This window comes from Chiloscyllium punctatum, chromosome 7, assembly GCF_047496795.1.
Source record: "Chiloscyllium punctatum isolate Juve2018m chromosome 7, sChiPun1.3, whole genome shotgun sequence".
NCBI classification, from domain to species: domain Eukaryota; kingdom Metazoa; phylum Chordata; class Chondrichthyes; order Orectolobiformes; family Hemiscylliidae; genus Chiloscyllium; species Chiloscyllium punctatum.
The window spans coordinates 134,210,467-134,229,983 of NC_092745.1; the positions used below are offsets into that span (position 1 = coordinate 134,210,467).

The 19,517-nt window shown below is 44.8% G+C and overlaps 1 protein-coding gene across 1 annotated transcript in view; it reads right to left on the minus strand.

The window, feature by feature from the left end:
- cfap45 (cilia and flagella associated protein 45) overlaps nucleotides 1–19,517 on the minus strand; it is a 138,745-nt gene that overhangs the window by 77,212 nt on the left and 42,016 nt on the right. Inside the window, exon 5 of the mRNA XM_072574905.1 lies at nucleotides 18,634–18,804. Within this exon, the coding sequence (XP_072431006.1) occupies nucleotides 18,634–18,804 (171 nt within the window). The remainder of the gene's footprint in view (nucleotides 1–18,633; nucleotides 18,805–19,517) is intronic.

Below are 19,517 nucleotides of genomic sequence, written 5' to 3' on the forward strand. Positions count from 1 at the left end.
TGGTTGAGCAACAGGAAACAGAGAGTAGTAGTTGAAGGGAGTTTCTCGAAATGGAGAAAGGCGACCAGTGGTGTTCCACAGGGGTCAGTGCTGGGGCCACTATTGTTTGTGATATACATAAATGATCTGGAAGAGGGCACTGCAAGTTTGCAGATGACACAAAGATTGGTGGAGTAGCAAAAAGCATAGGGGACTGTCAAAGAATTAAGGAGAATATAGATAGACTGGAGAGTTGGGCGGAGAAGTGGCAGATGGAGTTCAATCCAGGCAAATGTGAGGTGATGCATTTTGGAAGGTCTAATTTGAGAGCGAGCTATACTGTAAACGGAAGAGCCTTGGGAAAAGTGGATGAGCAGAGAGATCTGGGAGTTCAGGTCCATTGTAACCTGAAGGTGGCTACACAGGTGCATTTAGAATACTGTGTACAGTTCTGGTCGCCACATTATCAAAAGAATGTGGACGCTGTGGAGAGAGTGCTGAGAAGATTTACGAGGATGTTGCATGGTATGGAAGGTGCTCGCTATGAAGAGAGGTTGAGTAGGTTAGGTTTGTTTTCATTAGAGTAAAGGAGATTGACGGGGGATCTGATTGAGGATTACAAAGTCATGAAGGGTATAGACAGGGTAGGTATAGATAAGTTTTTTCCAATGGTGAAAGATTCAATAACGAGAGTTCATGCTTTCAAGGTGAGAGGTGAAAAGTTTAAGGGGGATACACGTGGCAAGTACTTTACACAGAAGGTGGTGGGAGTCTGGAACGCGTTGCCAGCAGAAGTAGTAGAGGTAGGCACAGTAGATTCATTTAAGATGTGTCTGGGCAGATGCATGAGTAGGTCGGGACCAGAGAGATACAGATGCTTAGGAATTGGGATCAGGTGCAGACAGTAGATTTGCATCGGCTCAGGCTTGGAGAGACGAAGGGCCTGTTCCTGGGCTGTAAATATTCTTTATGACATAGAAACATAGAAACTAAGGGCAGAAGTAGGCCATTTAGCTCTTCGAACCTGCTCCACCATTCAATATGATCATGGCAGATCCTTCTCTGTATACCTCCGATACCATTGGTGCCAACAAATAAACAATCTTTTTCTTGAATACACTCAGTGACCAATCTCTACAACCTTCTGTGGTGGTGAATGCCACAGGTTGACCACCCTCTGAATGATGAAATGTTTACTCCATGTCTGTCCTGGGTATTATTTGTCATGTTTTATGAAGACAGAACCAAAATGTGTTCAATTCTGTACATTTCTTTCTTGACCATTATGATTTCTCCAGTTTGTGATTGTAAAGGAAATCATTTGACTTTACTAACTCTTTTTCTTCACATATTTATATGAGCTTTTATATTCAGTTTTTACATTAGAATCATAGAATCCCTGCAGAAGGATAGGGGTGTAAGGCAGGGTTTCAGGGAGCTAGGGTGGAAGCTGAGAGCTAGGACAAACAGAGTTGTTATCTCTGGTTTGGTACCCATGCCACGTGATAGTGAGGCAAGGAATAGGGAGACATATCAGCTAAACACATGGCTGCAAGGATGGTGCAGGAGGGAGGGTTTCAGGTTCTTGGATAATTGGGGCTCATTCTGGGGAAGGTCGGACTTGTACAAACAGGATGGTCTTCACTTGAACCAGAGAGGTACTAATATCCTGGGTGGGGAATTTGCTGGTGCTATTCGGGTGGGTTTAAACTAGCTCAGCAGGGGGATGGGAACCGGAGGTGTAGTTGCAGTGCACAGGAGGATTGAGAGTAGGGAGGACAAGGACAGGATTTCATGATCATAGGAATGTGTTGGCAGATGGCGAAGTGGTTGAAGTGTGTTTACTTCAATGCCACAAGTTTTGAAATAAGGTAGGTGAGCTTGGAGTATGGATAGATACTTCAATGTTGTGCCCATTTCAGAGACATGGACAGAGCAGGGTGAGGAATGGACGTTGCAGGTTCCAGGGTTTAGATCTTTCATTAAGAACAGTCAAGGCGGTAAAAGAGGGGGAAGCGTGGTCTTGTTAGTAAAGGATAGTATAATGGTGGCTGAGAAAACATTTGTTGAGGACTCGTCTACTGAGGTAGTGTGGGCTGAGGTTAGAAACAGGAGAGGAGAGGTCATACTGCTTGGAGTTTTTTATAGGCCTCCGCAGAGTTCCAGGGAGGTGGAAGAGAGGATTAGCAAAATTATTCTGGATAGGAGTGAAAGGAACAGGATGGTCATTATGGGAGACTTTAACTTCCCCAACATTGACTGGAAATGCTATAACTCCAGTACGTCAGATGGATCAGTTTTTGTCCAATGTGTACAGGAGAGTTTCCAGACACAGTATGTTGAAGGGTCGGCAAGAGGGAAGGCCACACTGGATCTGGTGCTTGGTAATAAACCAGGCCAGATGTTTGATTAGTGGTAGGTGAGCATTTTGGCAATAGTGACCATAATTCAGTTATGTTTAGTTTAGCGATGGAAAGGGATAGGTACATGCCACAGGTCAAGAGTTATCAATGGGGCAAGGGCAATTATAATATGATCAGGCAAGAATTAGGATGCATAGAATGGGGTAGCAAAATACAGGGGATGCAGACAATGGAAATGTGGAGCTGGTTTAAGGAACAGATATTGCGTGTCCTTGATAGGTATGTCCCTGTCAGGTAGGGAGGAAGTGATAAGGTAAGGGAACCGTGGTTTATAACAGAAATTGCATCTCTTGTTACGAAGAAGGCGGCTTAGTGTTGATGAGGCAAGATGGTACAGCTGAGGCGATGGAGAGTTACAGATCAGCGAGGGAGGATTTAATGAGAGAGTTAAGAAGAGCAAAGAGAGGACACAAGCAGTCTTTAGCAAATAGAATAAAGGAGAACCCTACAGCCTTCTATAGGTATGTGAGGAATAAAAGGATGACGAAGGTAGGAATATGGCCAGTCAAAGACAGAAGTGGGAAGTTGAGTGTGGACCCTGTGGAGATCGGAGAGGTGCTAAACGAACATTTCTCATCGGTGTTTTCTCAGGAAAAGGAGAATATTGTTGAGGAGAAAAATGAGGTATGAGTATTAGACTAGAAAGTTAGTTATGAACAGGTGTTATCAGTTCTAGAAGGAGTGAAAGTAGACAAGTCCCCTGGGCCAGATGGGATTTATCTGAGGATTCTCTGGGAAGCTAGGGAGGAGATAGCAGAGCTTTTGGCTTTGATATTTGAGTCTACACGTTTGGTACCAGAGGACTGGAGGATTGCAAATGTTGTGCCCTTATTCAAGAAGGGCAGTGGAGATGACCCAGGTAATTATAGACCAGTGAGCCTTACATCTGTTGTAGGAAAGGTTTTGGAAAGGATTATAAGAGAGTAGATTTATAATCATCTGGCAAGCAACAATTTGATTTCAGATAGTCAACATGGTTTCATCAAGGGCAGGTCGTGTCTCACAAACCTCATTGAGTTTTGACCAAGCATGTAGATGAGGGTAGGGCAATTGATGTGGTATACATGGACTTCAGTAAAGCCTTTGATAAGGTTCCACATGGTAGACTGTTGGAGAAAATGCAGAGGCAAGGAATTGAGGGTGATTTGGCAGTTTGGATTAGAAACTGGCTTTCTGAAAGAAGGCAGCGAGTGGTGGTTGATGGAAAATATTTAGCCTGGAGTTCGGTTACTAGTGGTGTGCCACAAGGGTCTGTTTTGGGACCACTGCTGTTTGTCATTTTTATAAATGACTTAGAAGCAGGCATAGATGGATGGATTAGTACATTTGCAGATGACATGAAGGTTGGTGGAGTAGTGGATAGTTTGGAAGAATGTTACAGGTTGCAGGGGGACTTGGATAAACTGCATTAATTGGGCTGAGAGGTGGCAAATGGAGTTCAATGCAACTAAATGTGAGATGACGCACTTTGGGAAGAATAACAGGAAGGCCGAGTACTGGGTCGATGGAAAGATTGTTGGTAGTGTGGATGTGCATGTGAAGTTCATGTACATAGATCCTTGAAAGTTGCCACCCAGGTAGATAGTGCTGTTAGAAAGGCATACAGTGTGTTAGCTTTCATTGGTGGATGGATTGAGTTCTGGAACGGCAGTATCATGCTGTAACTATACAAAACGCTGGTGCGGCCACACTTGGAATATTGTGTACAGTTCTGGTCGCCATATTTCGGGAAAGATGTGGAAGCATTGGAAAGGGTGCAGAGGAGATTTAGCAGGATGTTGCCTGGTCTGGAGGGAAGGTCTTATGAGGAAAAGCTGAGAGACTTGAACGTGTTCTCATTGGCAAGAAGAAGTCTAAGAGGGGATTTAATAGAGACATACAAGATGATCAGAGAATTAGATAGGGTAGACAGTGAAAATTTTTTTCCTAGGATGATGACGTCAGCGTGTACGAGGGGGCATAACTACAAATTGAGGGGTGATAGATTTAAGACACATGTCAGAGGCAGGTTCTTTACGCAGAGAGTGGTAAGGGTGTGGAATGCCCTACCTACTAATGTAGTCAACTCAACCACATTAGGGAGATTTAAACAACCTTGGATAAGCACATGGATGATTTTGGGATAGTGTAGGGGGACGGGTTGAGAATAGTTCACAGGTTGGCGTAACATCAAGGGCCGAAGGGCCTGCTGTGCGCTGTATTGTAATATGTTCTATATAAAAGAGGCCATTTGATCCAACAAGTCTGTACTGACCCTCGAAAGAGATCCCACGCAGCTCCACCATTTACCAAGGCTAACCCACCTAAACTACACACCTTTGGACTGTGGGAAGAAACTGTGGCATCCGACAGAAACCCACACAGACACAGGGAGAATGTGCAAACTCCACAGACAGCCATACATCGCTAGAATCAACGCTGCCCATATTCCCTGCAAGTTTAGAACATAGAACATAGAACATAGAACAATACAGCACAGAACAGGCCCTTCGGCCCACGATGTTGTGCCGAACTTCTATCCTAGATTAAGCACCCATCCATGTACCTATCCAAATGCCGCTTAAAGGTCGCCAATGAATCTGACTCTACCATTCCCACGGGCAGCGCATTCCATGCCCCCACCACTCTCTGGGTAAAGAACCCACCCCTGACATCTCCCCTATACCTTCCACCCTTCACCTTAAATTTATGTCCCCTTGTAACACTCTGTTGTACCCGGGGAAAAAGTTTCTGACTGTGTATCTATTCCTCTGATCATCTTATAAACCTCTATCAAGTCACCCCACATCCTTCGCCGTTCCAACGAGAAAAGGCCGAGAACTCTCAACCTATCCTTGTACGACCTATTCTCCATTCCAGGCAACATCCTGGTAAATCTTCTCTGCACCCTCTCCAAAGCTTCCACATCTTTCCTAAAGTGAGGCGACCAGAACTGCACACAGTACTCCAAATGTGGCCTAACCAAAGTCCTGTACAGCTGCAACATCACCTCACGACTCTTGAATTCAATCCCTCTGCTAATGAACGATAATACTCCATAGGCCTTCTTACAAACTCTATCCACCTGAGTGGCAACCTTCAAAGATCTATGTACATAGACCCCAAGATCCCTCTGTTCCTCCACCTGACCAAGAACCCTACCATTAACCCTGTATTCCGCATTCTTATTTGTTCTTCCAAAATGGACAACCTCACACTTGGCAGGGTTGAACTCCATCTGCCACTCCTCAGCCCAGCTCTGCATCATATCTAAGTCCCTCTGCAGCCGACAACAGCCCTCCTCACTGTCCACAACTCCACCTATCTTCGTATCATCTGCAAATTTACTGACCCACCCTTCGACTCCCTCATCTAAGTCATTAATAAAAATTACAAACAGCAGAGGACCCAGAACTGATCCCTGCGGAACTCCACTTGTAACTGGGCTCCAGGCTGAATATTTACCATCTACCACCACTCTCTGCCTTCGACCGGTTAGCCAGTTTTCTATCCAATTGGCCAAATTTCCCTCTATCCCATGCCTCCTGACTTTCTGCATAAGCCTACCATGGGGAACCTTATCAAATGCCTTACTAAAATCCATGTACACTACATCCACTGCTCTACCCTCATCCACATGCTTGGTCACCTCCTCGAAGAATTCAATAAGACTTGTAAGGCAAGACCTACCCTTCACAAATCCGTGCTGGCTGTCCCTAATCAAGCAGTGTCTTTCCAGATACTCGTAAATCCTATCCCTCAGTACCCTTTCCATTACTTTGCCTACCACAGAAGTAAGACTAACTGGCCTGTAATTCCCGGGGTTATCCCTATTCCCTTTTTTGAACAGGGGCACAACATTCGCTACTCTCCAGTCCCCTGGTACCACCCCAGTTGCCAGTGAAGACGAGAAGATCATTGCCAACGGTACTGCAATTTCCTCTCTTGCTTCCCACATAATCCTAGGATATATCCCGTCAGGCCCGGGGGACTTGTCTATCCTCAAGTTGTTCAAAATGTCCAACACATCTTCCTTCCTAACAGGTATCTCTTCTAGCTTATCAGTCCGTTTCACACTCTCCTCTTCAACAATACGGTCCCTCTCGTTCGTAAATACTGAAGAGAAGTACTTGTTCAAGACCTCTCCTATCTCTTCCGACTCAATACACAGTCTCCCACTACTGTCCTTGATCGGACCTACCCTCGTTCTCGTCATTCTCAGGTTTCTCACATACGCATAGAATGCCTTGGGGTTATCCTTGATCCTATCCGCCAGAGATTTTTCATGCCCTCTCTTAGCTCTCCTAATCCCTTTCTTCAGGTCCCTTCTGGCTATCCTGTATCCCTCCACTGCTCTGTCTGAACCTTGTTTCCTCAACCTTATGTAAGCCTCCTTCTTCCTCTTTACTAGACATTCAACCTCCCTCGTCAACCAAGGCTCCCTCACACGACCATTTCTTTCCTGCCTGATCGGTACATACATATCAAGGACACGTCGTATCTGCTCCTTGAAAAAGTTCCACATTTCCACCACATCCTTCCCTGACAGCCTATGCTCCTAACGTATGCTCCTCAAATCCTGTCTTACAGCATCGTAATTTCCTTTCCCCAATTGTAAAAACTTCCTTGTTGTGCGCACCTATCTCTCTCCATAACCAAGGTGAAAGTCACAGAATTGTGGTCGCCATCACCAAAATGTTCACCCACTAACAAGCCCACCACTTGTCCCGGTTCATTACCGAGTACCAAATCCAATATGGCCTCCCCTCTGGTTGGACAATCTACATACTGCGTTAGAAAAGCTTCCTGGACACACTGCACAAACACCGCCCCATCCAATCTACTTGATCTAAAGAGCTTCCAATCAATATTTGGGAAGTTGAAGTCGCCCATGACTACGACCCTGTGGCTTCTGCACCTTTCCAAAATCTGTTTCCCAATCTGTTTCTCCACATCTCTGCTGCTATTGGGGGGCCTATAATAAACACCCAACAAGGTGACTGCACCTTTCCTACCTCCAGAGGCAGATCCCCCTCAAACTTCCTTTCTGCAGCCGTTATACCATTTCTAATTAGCAATGCCACCCCCCCTCCTTTTTTACCACCCTCCCTAATCTTACTGAAACATCTGTAACCAGGAACCTCCAACAGCCATTCCTGTCCCTCATCTATCCATGTTTCCGTGATGGCCACAACATCGTAGTCCCAGGTACCGATCCACGCCTTAAGTTCACCCACCTTATTTCTGATACTCCTTGCATTGAAGTATACACATTTGAGCCCATCTCTGTGTCCGCAAGTCGTCCCTGTCAGTGCTACCTTCTCCACAGCCTCCCTACAGTCTTGGACATCCTGACACACAGCTAGCTTACTTGCTGGACTACAAGTCCGGATCCCATCCCCCTGCCAAATTAGTTTAAACCCCCCCGAAGAGTGCTAGCAAACCTACCCCCCAGGATATTGGTGCCCTTCTGGTTCAGGTGCAACCCGTCCTGTTTATACAGGTCCCACCTTCCCCAGAATGCAGTCCAATTGTCCAAATATCTGAAGCCCTCCCTCCTACACCATCCTTGCAGCCACGTGTTCAACTGCACTCTCTCCCTATTCTTTGCCTCTCTGTCACGTGGCACCGGCAACAACCCAGAGATGACGACTCTGTCTGTCCTAGCTTTTAGCTTCCAGCCTAACTCCTTGAGCTCTTGAATGACCTCCCCACCCCTCTTCCTACCTATGTCATTGGTGCCAATGTGTACCACGACTTCTGGCTGCACACCCTCCCCCTTAAGGATTCTGAAGACACGGTCCGAGACGTCTCGGACCCTAGCACCCGGGAGGCAACAAACCATCCGAGAGTCTCGCCCATGTCCACAGAACCGCCTGTCCGTCCCTCTAACTAGAGAGTCCCCTATAACTAGCGCTCTCCTCTTCTCCCCCTTTCCCTTCTGAATCTCAGAGCCACAGACCCCTTCACTGCAGCTTACACCTGCAAGGCTGTCCCCCCCAACAGTTTCCAAAGCTGCATACTTATTTTTTAGGGGAACGACCACAGGGGAACCCTGTTTTTCCTCTCTGGATCATTATTTATGTACTCTCTTGCTAAATCCTAAACTGCTCCCCAGTCCTTGTCATTCCTGCTTTTGGTGGTAATTTTATATCCTTTTTCTTTGGTTTGAAGACTATCCTTAATTTCTTTTGTAAGACTGAACCATTTTATTTTTGCACCGGATAGGAATTAGTAATTGTTGCAATTCATAGACACATTCCTCAAAAACTAGCCATTGTCTATCCTCTGCCAACTGTTTTTATGAAATTTCCTAATCTATCATTGTCAACTCATTCCTCACACTCTCATTTTCCTATTTGTCTATCCTTTGTCTACCACTTCATTTAGTTTCAGATTTCAACTTTATAAAAAAATGGGTATCACTGGCTAGGCCAGCGTTTATTGTCCATCCCATGGTATTTGTCATGATAATTGAGAGTCAACCACATTTTCCTTCTTTAAAGTACATTAGTGAACCAGAGAGGTTTGTCCTGACAATTAGATTAAATAACATTACAGTGTGGAAACAGGCCCTTTGGCCCAACAAGTCCACACCGACCCACCGAAGCACAACCCACCCATACCCCTAACCTAACACTACGGGCAATTTAGCATGGCCAATTCACCTGACCTGCACATTTTTGGACTGTGGGAGGAAATCCACGCAGACACGGGGAGAATGTGCAAACTCCACACAGTCAGTCGCCGGAGGCGGGAATTGAACCCGGGTCTCAGGCGCTGTGAGGCAGCAGTGCTAACCACTGTGCCACCGTGCCACCAATTGACAATGCTTTCATGGTCATCATTAGATTTTTAATTGCAAACTTTTATCTGACCATGACTTGAACTGAGTGGCTCGAGAACAGTTAGAGTCTCCTATATTAGGAGTGGCATAGTAGCTCAGTGGTTAGCACTGCTGTCTCACAGCACCAGGGACTCAGGTTTAATTCCAGCTTTGGGTGACTGCCTGTGTGGAGTTTGAAAGTTTTCCCCGAGTTTTACTCTGGCAAAAAGCCCTTGGCTGTACACCATATCCATACTCCTCATGGTTTTTTAAACCTCAAAAAGTCACCCCTCAACATCTGGTGCTGGGGGAAAAACAGCCCCAGCCTATTCAGCCTCTCTCTATAGCTCAAACCCTCCAATTCCAGCAACATCTTTGTGAATCATTTCTGGACCCTTTCAAATTTAACATCTTTCCTATAGCAGGGAGACCAGAATTGAATACAGTATTCCAAATGTTAGCTCACTAATTTCCTGTACAGCCACAACACCATGTCCCAATTCCTAAACTCAATGCACTGATCAATGCAGACAAGTGTGCCAAATATCTTCTTCACCATTGTCTACCTGCAACTCCAGTTTCAAGAAATGGTGCACCTGCTCATTACCAGTATGCAACTGTCTCATCCATCTATGCAATGCAGAGATGATGGAGAGATTGATGAAGTCAGCATAGTTGAATAAACAAATTTGTTTCATATGTGATAACTTCCTTCCTCTTAAATTTCTTTCTATAGGAATGTGAAGAGAATCAGACTAGTAAAGAAATTGTCAAAGTTACGATGGGGAGTAAAGAGATGGAAATTAGTTAGTTATATATTTTCAAGGAATCATACTGTACAGAAGAGGCCCTTCTCATTGAATCTGTACAGTCAAAATAACATGCCAGAAGTGTTGGGAAATGTAGGGTCAAGTCAGAGGGAACAACTGAGGAAACCAATATTACTTGGGAAATGGGGAGGGAAATTGATGGAATTAACAATTGATAAATCCCTGACAATCTACATCCCAGAGTACTTAAGGACATTGGTGCCATCTTTCAAGATTCTATAGACACTGGAACAGTTCCTAAGGATTGGAGAGCAGTCAATGTAACCCAGAAAAAAGGAATCATAGATAAATTAGCCGAAGTTCAGAAGTGGGCAAAATGTGGTAGTTTATTATAGAAGAATTAATAGCAAAGAACTGGGAAATATGAGACAGGATCAGACAGAGATATCACAGATTCATGCAAAAGAAACCACACTTGACAAATCAAGTGGAATTTGGAAAAACTGGAATTTTTCAAAGATGTAAGTAGAGAAGTTGATGATGTTTGGGCAGCATGGTGGCTCAGTGGTTAGCACTGCAGTCTCACAGCACCAGGGACCTGGGTTCGATTCCTGCCTCGGGCAACTGTCTGCATGGGTTTCCTCCTGTTTCCTCCCACAGTCCAAAGATGTGCAGGTCAGGTGAATTGTCCATAGTGTTCTAGAACATAGAACAAGACAGCGCCGTACAGGCCCTTTGGCCCTCGATGTTGCGCGGATCCAAGCCCACCTAACCTACACTAACCCACTATCCTCCATATGCCTATCCAATGCCCGTTTAAATGCCTATAAAGAGGGAGAGTCCACCACTGCTACTGGCAGGGCATTCCATGAACTCACAACTCGCTGAGTAAAGAATCTACCCCTAACATCTGTCCTATACCTACCACCCCTTAATTTAAAGCTATGCCCCCTCGTAATAGCTGACTCCATACGTGGAAAAAGGTTCTCATGGTCAACCCTATCTAAACCCCGAATCATCTTGTACACCTCTATCAAGTCACCCCTAAACCTTCTTTTCTCCAATGAAAACAGCCCCAAGTGCCTCAGCCTTTCTTCATACGATCTTCCTACCATACCAGGCAACATCGTGGTAAACCTCCTCTGCATCCGTTCCAGTGCCTCCATATCCTTCCTATAGTATGGCGACCAAAACTGCACACAATACTCCAGATGCAGCCGCACCAGAGTCTTATACAACTGCAACATGACCTCAGGACTCCGGAACTCAATTCCTCTATAAAGCCAGAACGCCATATGCCTTCTTCACCGCACGATTTACCTGGGTGGCAACTTTCAGAGATCTGTGTACATGGACACCAAGATCCCTCTGCTCATCCACACTACCAAGTATCTCACTATTAGCCCAGTACCCCATCTTTTTGTTACTCATACCAAAGTGAATCACCTCACACTTACCCACATTGAACTCCATTTGCCACCTTTCTGCCCAGCTCTGCAGCTTATCTATATCCCGCTGTAACCTGACACATCCATCCTCAGTGTCAACAACTCCACTGACTTTCGTATCATCTGCAAACTTGCTCACCCAACCTTCTAGCCCCTCCTCCAGGTCATTTATAAAAATGACAAACAGCAATGGTCCCAAAACAGATCCCTGTGGAACACCGCTAGTAACTGCACTCCAAGAGGAACCTTTACCATCAACTACTACCCTCTGTCTTCTTCCAGCCAGCTAATTCCTAATCCAAACCTCCAACTCACCCTCAATGCCATACCTCCATATTATTTGCAGTAGCCTACCATGGGGAACCTTATCAAACGCCTTACTAAAATCCATATACAACACATCTACCGCTTTCCCCTCGTCCACCTCCTTAGTCACCTTCTCGAAGAATTCAATAAGGTTTGTGAGGCACGACCTGCCCTTCACAAAACCATGCTGACTATCCTTGATCACATTATTCCTATCCAGATGTTCATAAGTCCTATCCCTTACAATTCTCTCTAAGACTTTGCCCACAACAGAAGTGAGACTCACCGGCCTATAGTTACTAGGGTTATCCCTACTCCCCTTCTTGAACAAAGGAACCACATTTGCTATCCTCCAGTCTTCTGGTACTATTCCTGTAGACAACGAGGACATAAAAATCAAGGGCCAATGACTCTGCAATCTCCTCCCTTGCTTCCCAGAGAATCCTAGGATAAATGCCATCAGGCCCAGGGGACTTATCTATTTTCACCCTTTCCAGAATTTCCAACACCTCTTCCCTACATACCTCAAAGCCATCCATTCTAATTGTGACTCAGTATTCACATCGGCAACGATGTCCTGTTCCTGAGTGAATACTGACGAAAAGTATTCATTCAGTGTCTCCCCAATCTCTTCAGTCTCCACACGCAACTTCCCACTACTATCCTTGACTGGACCAATTCCTACCCTAGTCATTCTTTTATTCCTGACATACCTATAGAAAGCCTTTGAGTTTTCCCTAATCCTACCAACTAAGGACTTTTCATGTCCCCTCCTTGCTACTCTTAGCTCTCTCTTCAGATCCTTCCTGGCTACCTTATAACTCTCAATCGCCCAATTGAACCTTCACGCCTCATCTTTACATAGGCCGCCCTCTTCCCTTTAACAAGGGATTCAAATTCCTTATTAAACCATGGCTCCCTCACACGACCCTTTCCTCCCTGCCTGACAGGTATATACTTATCAAGGACTCTCAATAGTTGCTCCTTGAACAAGCTCCACATATCAAATGCGCCCTTGCCTTGAAGCCTACTTTTCCAAGGCACGCATCCTAAGTTGTGCCTCACCGCATCATAATTTCCCTGCCCCCAGCTATAACTCTTGCCCTGCAGTGCACACCTATCCCTCTCCATCACTAGAGTAAAAGTCACCGAATTGTGGTCACTGTCCCCAAAGTGCTCACCTACCTCTAGTTCTAATACCTGGCCTGGTTCGTTACCCAGAACCAAATCCAGTATGGTCTCACCTCTTGTTGGCCTGTCTACATATTGTGTCAGGAAACCCTCCTGCACACATTGGACAAACACCGACCCATCTAACGAACTTGAGCTATAGCTTTCCCAGTCAATATCAGGAAAGTTGTAAAGTCCCCCATTACAACCACCCTGTTACTTTCACTCTTCTCCTGAATCATCCTCGCAATCCTTTCTTCTACATCTCTAGGATGATTAGGAGGCCTGTAAAAAAACTCCTAACAGGGTGACTTCACCTTTCCTATTCCTAACCTCAGCCCAAACTACCTCAGATGACGAGTCTTCATCCATCGTCCTTTCCACCGCTGTAATACTATCTTTGACGAGCAATGCCACACCTCCCCCTCTTTTACCCCCACCTCTGACCTTACTAAAACATTTAAACCCTGGAACCTGCAACAGCCAATCCTGTCCCTGTTCTACCCATGTCTCCGTAATAGCCACAACATCGAAATCCCAGGTACCAACCCACGCTGCAAGTTCACCTACCTTATTTCGTATACTTCTTTCATTGAAGTATATACACTTCAAGCCACTTTCCTGTTTACAGGCACCCTCCTTTGAGATTGATGCCATATTCCTAACCTCCCTACACTCCGGGTCCTGCACCCTAAAGCTACAGTCTCGGTTCCCATGCCCCTGCAGAGTTAGTTTAAACCCCCCTCAAGAGCACTAGCAAACCTCCCGCCAAGGATACTGGTGCCCCTCAGGTTCAGGTTCAGGTGTGAGGTCGATTCGTCATGTGTAAATGTCGGGGAATGGGTGGGTTGCTCTTCGGAGGGTCGGTGTGGACTTGTTGGGCCAAAGGGCCTGTTTGCACACTGTAGGGAATCTAATGTAAAAAAAAATTATCAGCAGATGTGGTTTGCTTGCATTTTCATAACAACTACGCCATGTTTTCCGCAGTCTGCAACACATTACTGATGAGGATGAGCACCTCGCCAAGATCTTCCATACGCTTCCACTTCTCACCTTTAAACAACCACCAAACCTTTAACAGACTATTGTTCACAGCAAACTGCCCATCCTTCAGGACAACATACAATCATCATGGCAACTACTGCAAGATGTGTCAGAGTATCGACACGGATACCACCATTACACGTGGGGACACCACCCACCATGTATGCGGCCGGTATTCATGTGACTTGGCCAACGTCATCAACCTCATACGCTGCAGGCAAGGATGCCCTGATGCATGGTACCTTGGCGAGACCAAGTAGACGCAATGACAATAGATGAATGAACACCACACAACGATCACCAGACAGGGTGTTCCCTCCAAGTGGTCAGGGGCATTCGGCCTTGGATCTTCGGGGGACCTTCCTCCAAGGCGGACTTTGGGACAGGCAACAATGCAAAGTGGCTGAGCAGAGGCTGGTAGCCAAATTTGGCACCCGTGAGGATGGCCTCAAACAGGACCTTGGGTTCATGCCACACACTACAGGTGACCCCACTGCACTATACACTCTCTCTCACAGAGAGTCACACAGACAGACAGATAGACACACACACGCACATACATGTACACTCTTACACACTCACACATTCACGCAGACCATCTTTCTCGCATATACACACATACACCCCCACACCCACGCACAGATCCTTTCGCAGGCTTATACACCATCACACTGACTTTACCAAGCTTGCACACACACAAACTCACACTCTTTCATGTATATATACACACACACACACACACACACACACACACACACACACACACACACACACACACACACACACACACACACACACACACACACACTCACACACTCTCTCTCTCTCTCTCTCTCTCTCTCTCCTGCATACGCACACATAAGTCTATGGGGTGAATTTGTTTTTGCAGAATTATATTTGCAGATACATTTTATTTTGCTCAAAACAAATGCACAAACCACAAGCAGTCAATGCAGGCAGTCAATCCACGTAATATTTTGTAAATTTCACTTTGGAAATAGAACCTGTCTGACTCAAAACTAGGATACAGATGGATGCTAACTTCACACCTTTAATGCATTGTCTGAGGGGAGATGTCACTTTTTTTTAGAAAATCCTTAAGTTAATTTGAGAATGTGACTTAAAATAAGTTCTGGGATTTACATATTAATGAACTGAAACCTGCAACCTATTCTAAAAGATGAAAAAACTTAACAACAATCTAGGTTTCAACTGCAAGACAGTGTAATCTTTTGCTATAAGTTAGGTCTTATGGTCCTGCTTCACAACTACCTAATGAAGGAGCTGTGCTTTGAAAGCTGGTGCTTCCAAATAAACCTGTTGTGTGATTTTTAAATTCATAAGTAAAACTGAAGTAGATGGGATAAGTGGCATGGTATATTGACATGGGTAGAAAACTGGCTGTCAGACAGGAACAAGAGTAGGACTAAATTGGCTTCTTTCTGAGTGTCAGGCAGTGACTACTAGGGTAATTCAGGGGTCAGCGATTGGACTCTATGTTCATAATAAATATTGATGATTTAGATGAGTCAATTAAATGCATTATGTCCAGGTTTTTAGATGACACAAAGATGGGTGGGGGGGGGGGTGAATTGTGAGGAAGGTGCAGAGATGCTTCAGTATGATTTAGACAAGTTGATCGAGTGTGAATGTGCATGGCAGATAAAGTATAATGTGAGGTTATCAACTTTGGTAGCATCAACTTAAGGCACATGTGAGTGTCAGTAGATTTGGGAAAGAGGGAGAAGAAAGAACAAAGAAAATTACAGCAGAGGAACAGGCCCCTCTGCCCACCAAGCCTGATCCAATCCAGATCTTTTATCTAAACCTGTCACCTATTTTCCAAGGACCTGTATCCCATCTGCTCCCTGCCCATTCATGTATCCGTCTAGGTACATCATAAGTGATGCTATTGTACTCGCCTCTACCACTTCAACTGGCAATGCATTCCAGACACCCACCAGCCTCTGCATAAAGAAATTTCCATGCATATCTTCCTTAAACTTTTCCCCCCTCTCACCTTGAACTCATGACCCCTAGTCCCCCAGTCTGGGAAAATGCTTCGTGCTATCCACCTAGTCTATACCTTTCATGATTTTGTAGACCTCAATCAGGTAGCCCCCTCAACATCTGTCTTTCTAATTAAAATAATCCTAATTTACTCAACCTCTCTTCATAGCTGGCACCCTTCATACCAGGCAACATCCTGGTGAACCTCCTCTGCACCCTCTCCAAAGCATCCACATCCTTTTGGCAATGTGGCAACCAGAACTGTACGCAGTATTCCAAATGTGGCCGAACCATAGTCTTATACAACTGTAATTTGAGTCGCCAACTCTTGTATGCAATACCCAGTCCGATGAAGGAAAGCATGCCATATGCCTTCTCAACCACTATATCAAGCTGTGTTGCCACCTTCAGGATACAATGGACCTGAACACCCAAATCTCTCCATATATCAGTTTTCCCCAGGTCTTTTCCCTTTACTGTATGGCTTGCTCTTGAATTGGATCTTCCAAAATGCATCACTGTGCATTTGCCCAGATTGAACTCCATCTGCCATTTCTCTGCTAACTCTCCAATCTATCTATATTCTGCTGCATTCTCTAACAGTCCCCTTTACTATCTGCTACTCCACCAGTTTTAATGTCATCTGCAAACTTGCTAATCAGACCACCTATACCTTATGTAAATCACAAACTACAGTATTCCTGTGAAACACCATTGGTCACAGCTCTCCTTTTTGAGAAACTGCCTTCCAGCACTACTCTCTGTCTCCTGTTGCCCAGCCATTTCTTTATCCATCAAACTAGTACACCCTGGACCCCATGCAATTTCACTTTCTCCATTAGCCTCCCACGGGGAACCTTATCAAATGCCTGACTGAAGTCCATGTATATGATATATATAGGCCTTTCCTCATCAATCAACTTTGTCACTTTCTCAAAGACTTCTATTACATTGGTAAGACATGACCATTCTATTACATTGGTAAGCTGGGGAGAACGTAGCAAAGAGTACAATAGGTGAATGTGGGTGGGGATGGAGGTGATTGGTGAGAGAAGAGGGTGGGGAAGGTAGCAAAGAATACAATAGATGAATGGGGTGGGGATGGAGGTGATAAGGCAGAGGGGAGGGTGGAGCGGATAGATGGGAAGGGAGATTGGCAGGTAGGACAGGTCATGAGGTCAGGGCTGAGCTGAAGGTTGGAACTGGGGTAAGGTGGGGGAAGGGGAAATGAGTTCACCAGTCTGGTAAATCTTTATTGTAGTACTGCCAATGACAGAACATTCTTCCATAGATAAGGAGATCAAAACACCATATAAAACTCCAGATGTGGTCTGTACAATCGGAGCAAACTATCCATGCTCCTGTACCCGAATCTTCTCACTATGAAAGCCAACATACCATTTGCCTTCTTCATTGACTGCTACACCTACATGCTTATTTTCAATGACTTGTGTACAAGATCAATCAAGTCTTGCTGCACCCTTTGAAAATGAGGGATGGAAATAACAAGGTTAGGGAACCATGGATGACAGGTGAAAATGTGAGACTAGCTAAGAGGAAAAAGGAAGATACAGAAGGTTGAGGTGACTGAAAACAGACGGAGCTTTGGAAGAATATTGAAAAAGTAGGACTAGTCTGAAATGAGAAATTAAAAGGGCTAAAAGGGGTCATGAAATATCTTTAGCAAACAGGGTGAAGAAAAATCCCAAAGCCTTTTATTTGTATATAAGGAAGAAGAGGGTAACTAGGGAAAGACTTGGCCCACTCAAGGACAAAGGAGGAAAGCTAGGTGTGGAGTCAGATAAATGGGGGAGATTTGTAATGAATACTTTGCGTCAGTATTCGCCGAGGAGAGGGACATGATGGATGTTGAGGTTAGGGATAGATGTTTGATTACACGAGGTCAAGTCAGCACAAGGAGGGAGGAAGTGTTGGGTATTCTAAAATACATGAAGGTGGACAAGTCCCCAGGTTCGAATGGGATCTATCCCAGGTTACTGAGGGAAGCAAGAGAGGAAATAGCTGAAACCTTAACAGATATCTTTGCAGCATCCTTGAACATGGGTGAGGTCCCGGAGCACTGCAGAATTGCTAATGTTGTCCCCTTGCTCAAGAAGGGTGGCAAGGATAATGCAGGTAATAGGCAAAAGTGAGGACTGCAGATGCTTAAAACCAGAGTTTAGATCAGAGTGGTGCTGGACTAATATATGAAGAGATACTGAATCAGTTACAACAGTATTCACAGGAATTTAGAAGAATGAGAGAGGATTTCATAGATACCTATAAAATTCTAACAAAACTGGATGGGTAAATGCAGGAAGGATGTTCCTGACAACTGAGTAGTCCAGAAGCAGGAGTCACAGTTTTAGGAATGGGGTAGGCCATTTAGAACTGAGAAGAGGAGACATTTCTTTATCCAGAATGTGGTAAGCCTGTGAAATTCTCTGCCAGATAAAGCTGTTGAAGCCAAAACACTGAATGTTTTCAATAAGGAGTAAGGTTGGTTCTCTGGGCTAAAGAAATCAAAGAGAATGGGGAGAAAGCTGAGTTGGACAATCAGCTAGGAGCATGTGGAATGGCAGAACAGGCTCGAAGGGCCAAATAAAACTAACATTCCTACTACATTTTGTTTTTACGTTTCTGTTTCTCAGCTAACCAACTTCCGCTCTCTCACTCACCTCATTGATCTGTTTAATCTCATCCTCCTGCTCTAGGCGTAAGGCATTTGCTTTTTCCAACAAGTACAGTGCCCTGTCCCGTGCTGCCTCTTCCACCTCATTCAACTTCTCATTCTTACGTCTTTGAAGCTCCTTTGCTCTCATGAAGCTTTTTCGTTCACCAGCCATTTCCTGAAACAAGAATGTGCCAAGAAATAACATGAAGAGAGAGATAAGCAGGGGCAATGGGGAGGGGAGGGAAGGGAAGAGTTGAGAGTTGGAGATAGATGTACAGAAAGAAGGACAGATATGAAAAGAGAGAGAGGGGGAGAACATGAGTGAAAGACAGAAAAACTGAAAGGCTTGAGAGGTAAAAATAGGCATAAAAAGAGAGAATGGGACAAGGAGCATTTGAGACCAATTTGAAGAGGTACAGAAAATAAAGTGAAAGGAGAAAGACATAGAAACAGACAGAAGCATAGAAAAAGGGACAAGGGAGTCAAAGGTTATAGGATGAGAAGACAGCAAAGTGGAATTGAGCCTATAAATGGATCAACCATGATCTAATTGAATGATGGAGCTGGTTAATGGGCTGAATGGCCAGCTCTTGCTGCTACTTGTTAAGAATATGATCTTAGAAAGATACTGTGAGAGAGAAAGAAAGCAAGACAACAGGGAGACAGATAGAAAAAGAGATTGAAAGAGAGTGACAAAAAAGAAGATCAGATATATATAGTAAAAGAGAGAAAGATAGAGCGTGAGAAAGATACAGGAATAGAGGAAGACAGAGAAATGGACAGATACCTTACTGATTAGTCTAGCAACAGTCAATGTATTCTAGAGTGAAGCAAGGACCAAGGACTGAAACATGAATTTTTGTTAATAATGTATGGCCAGTGCAACTG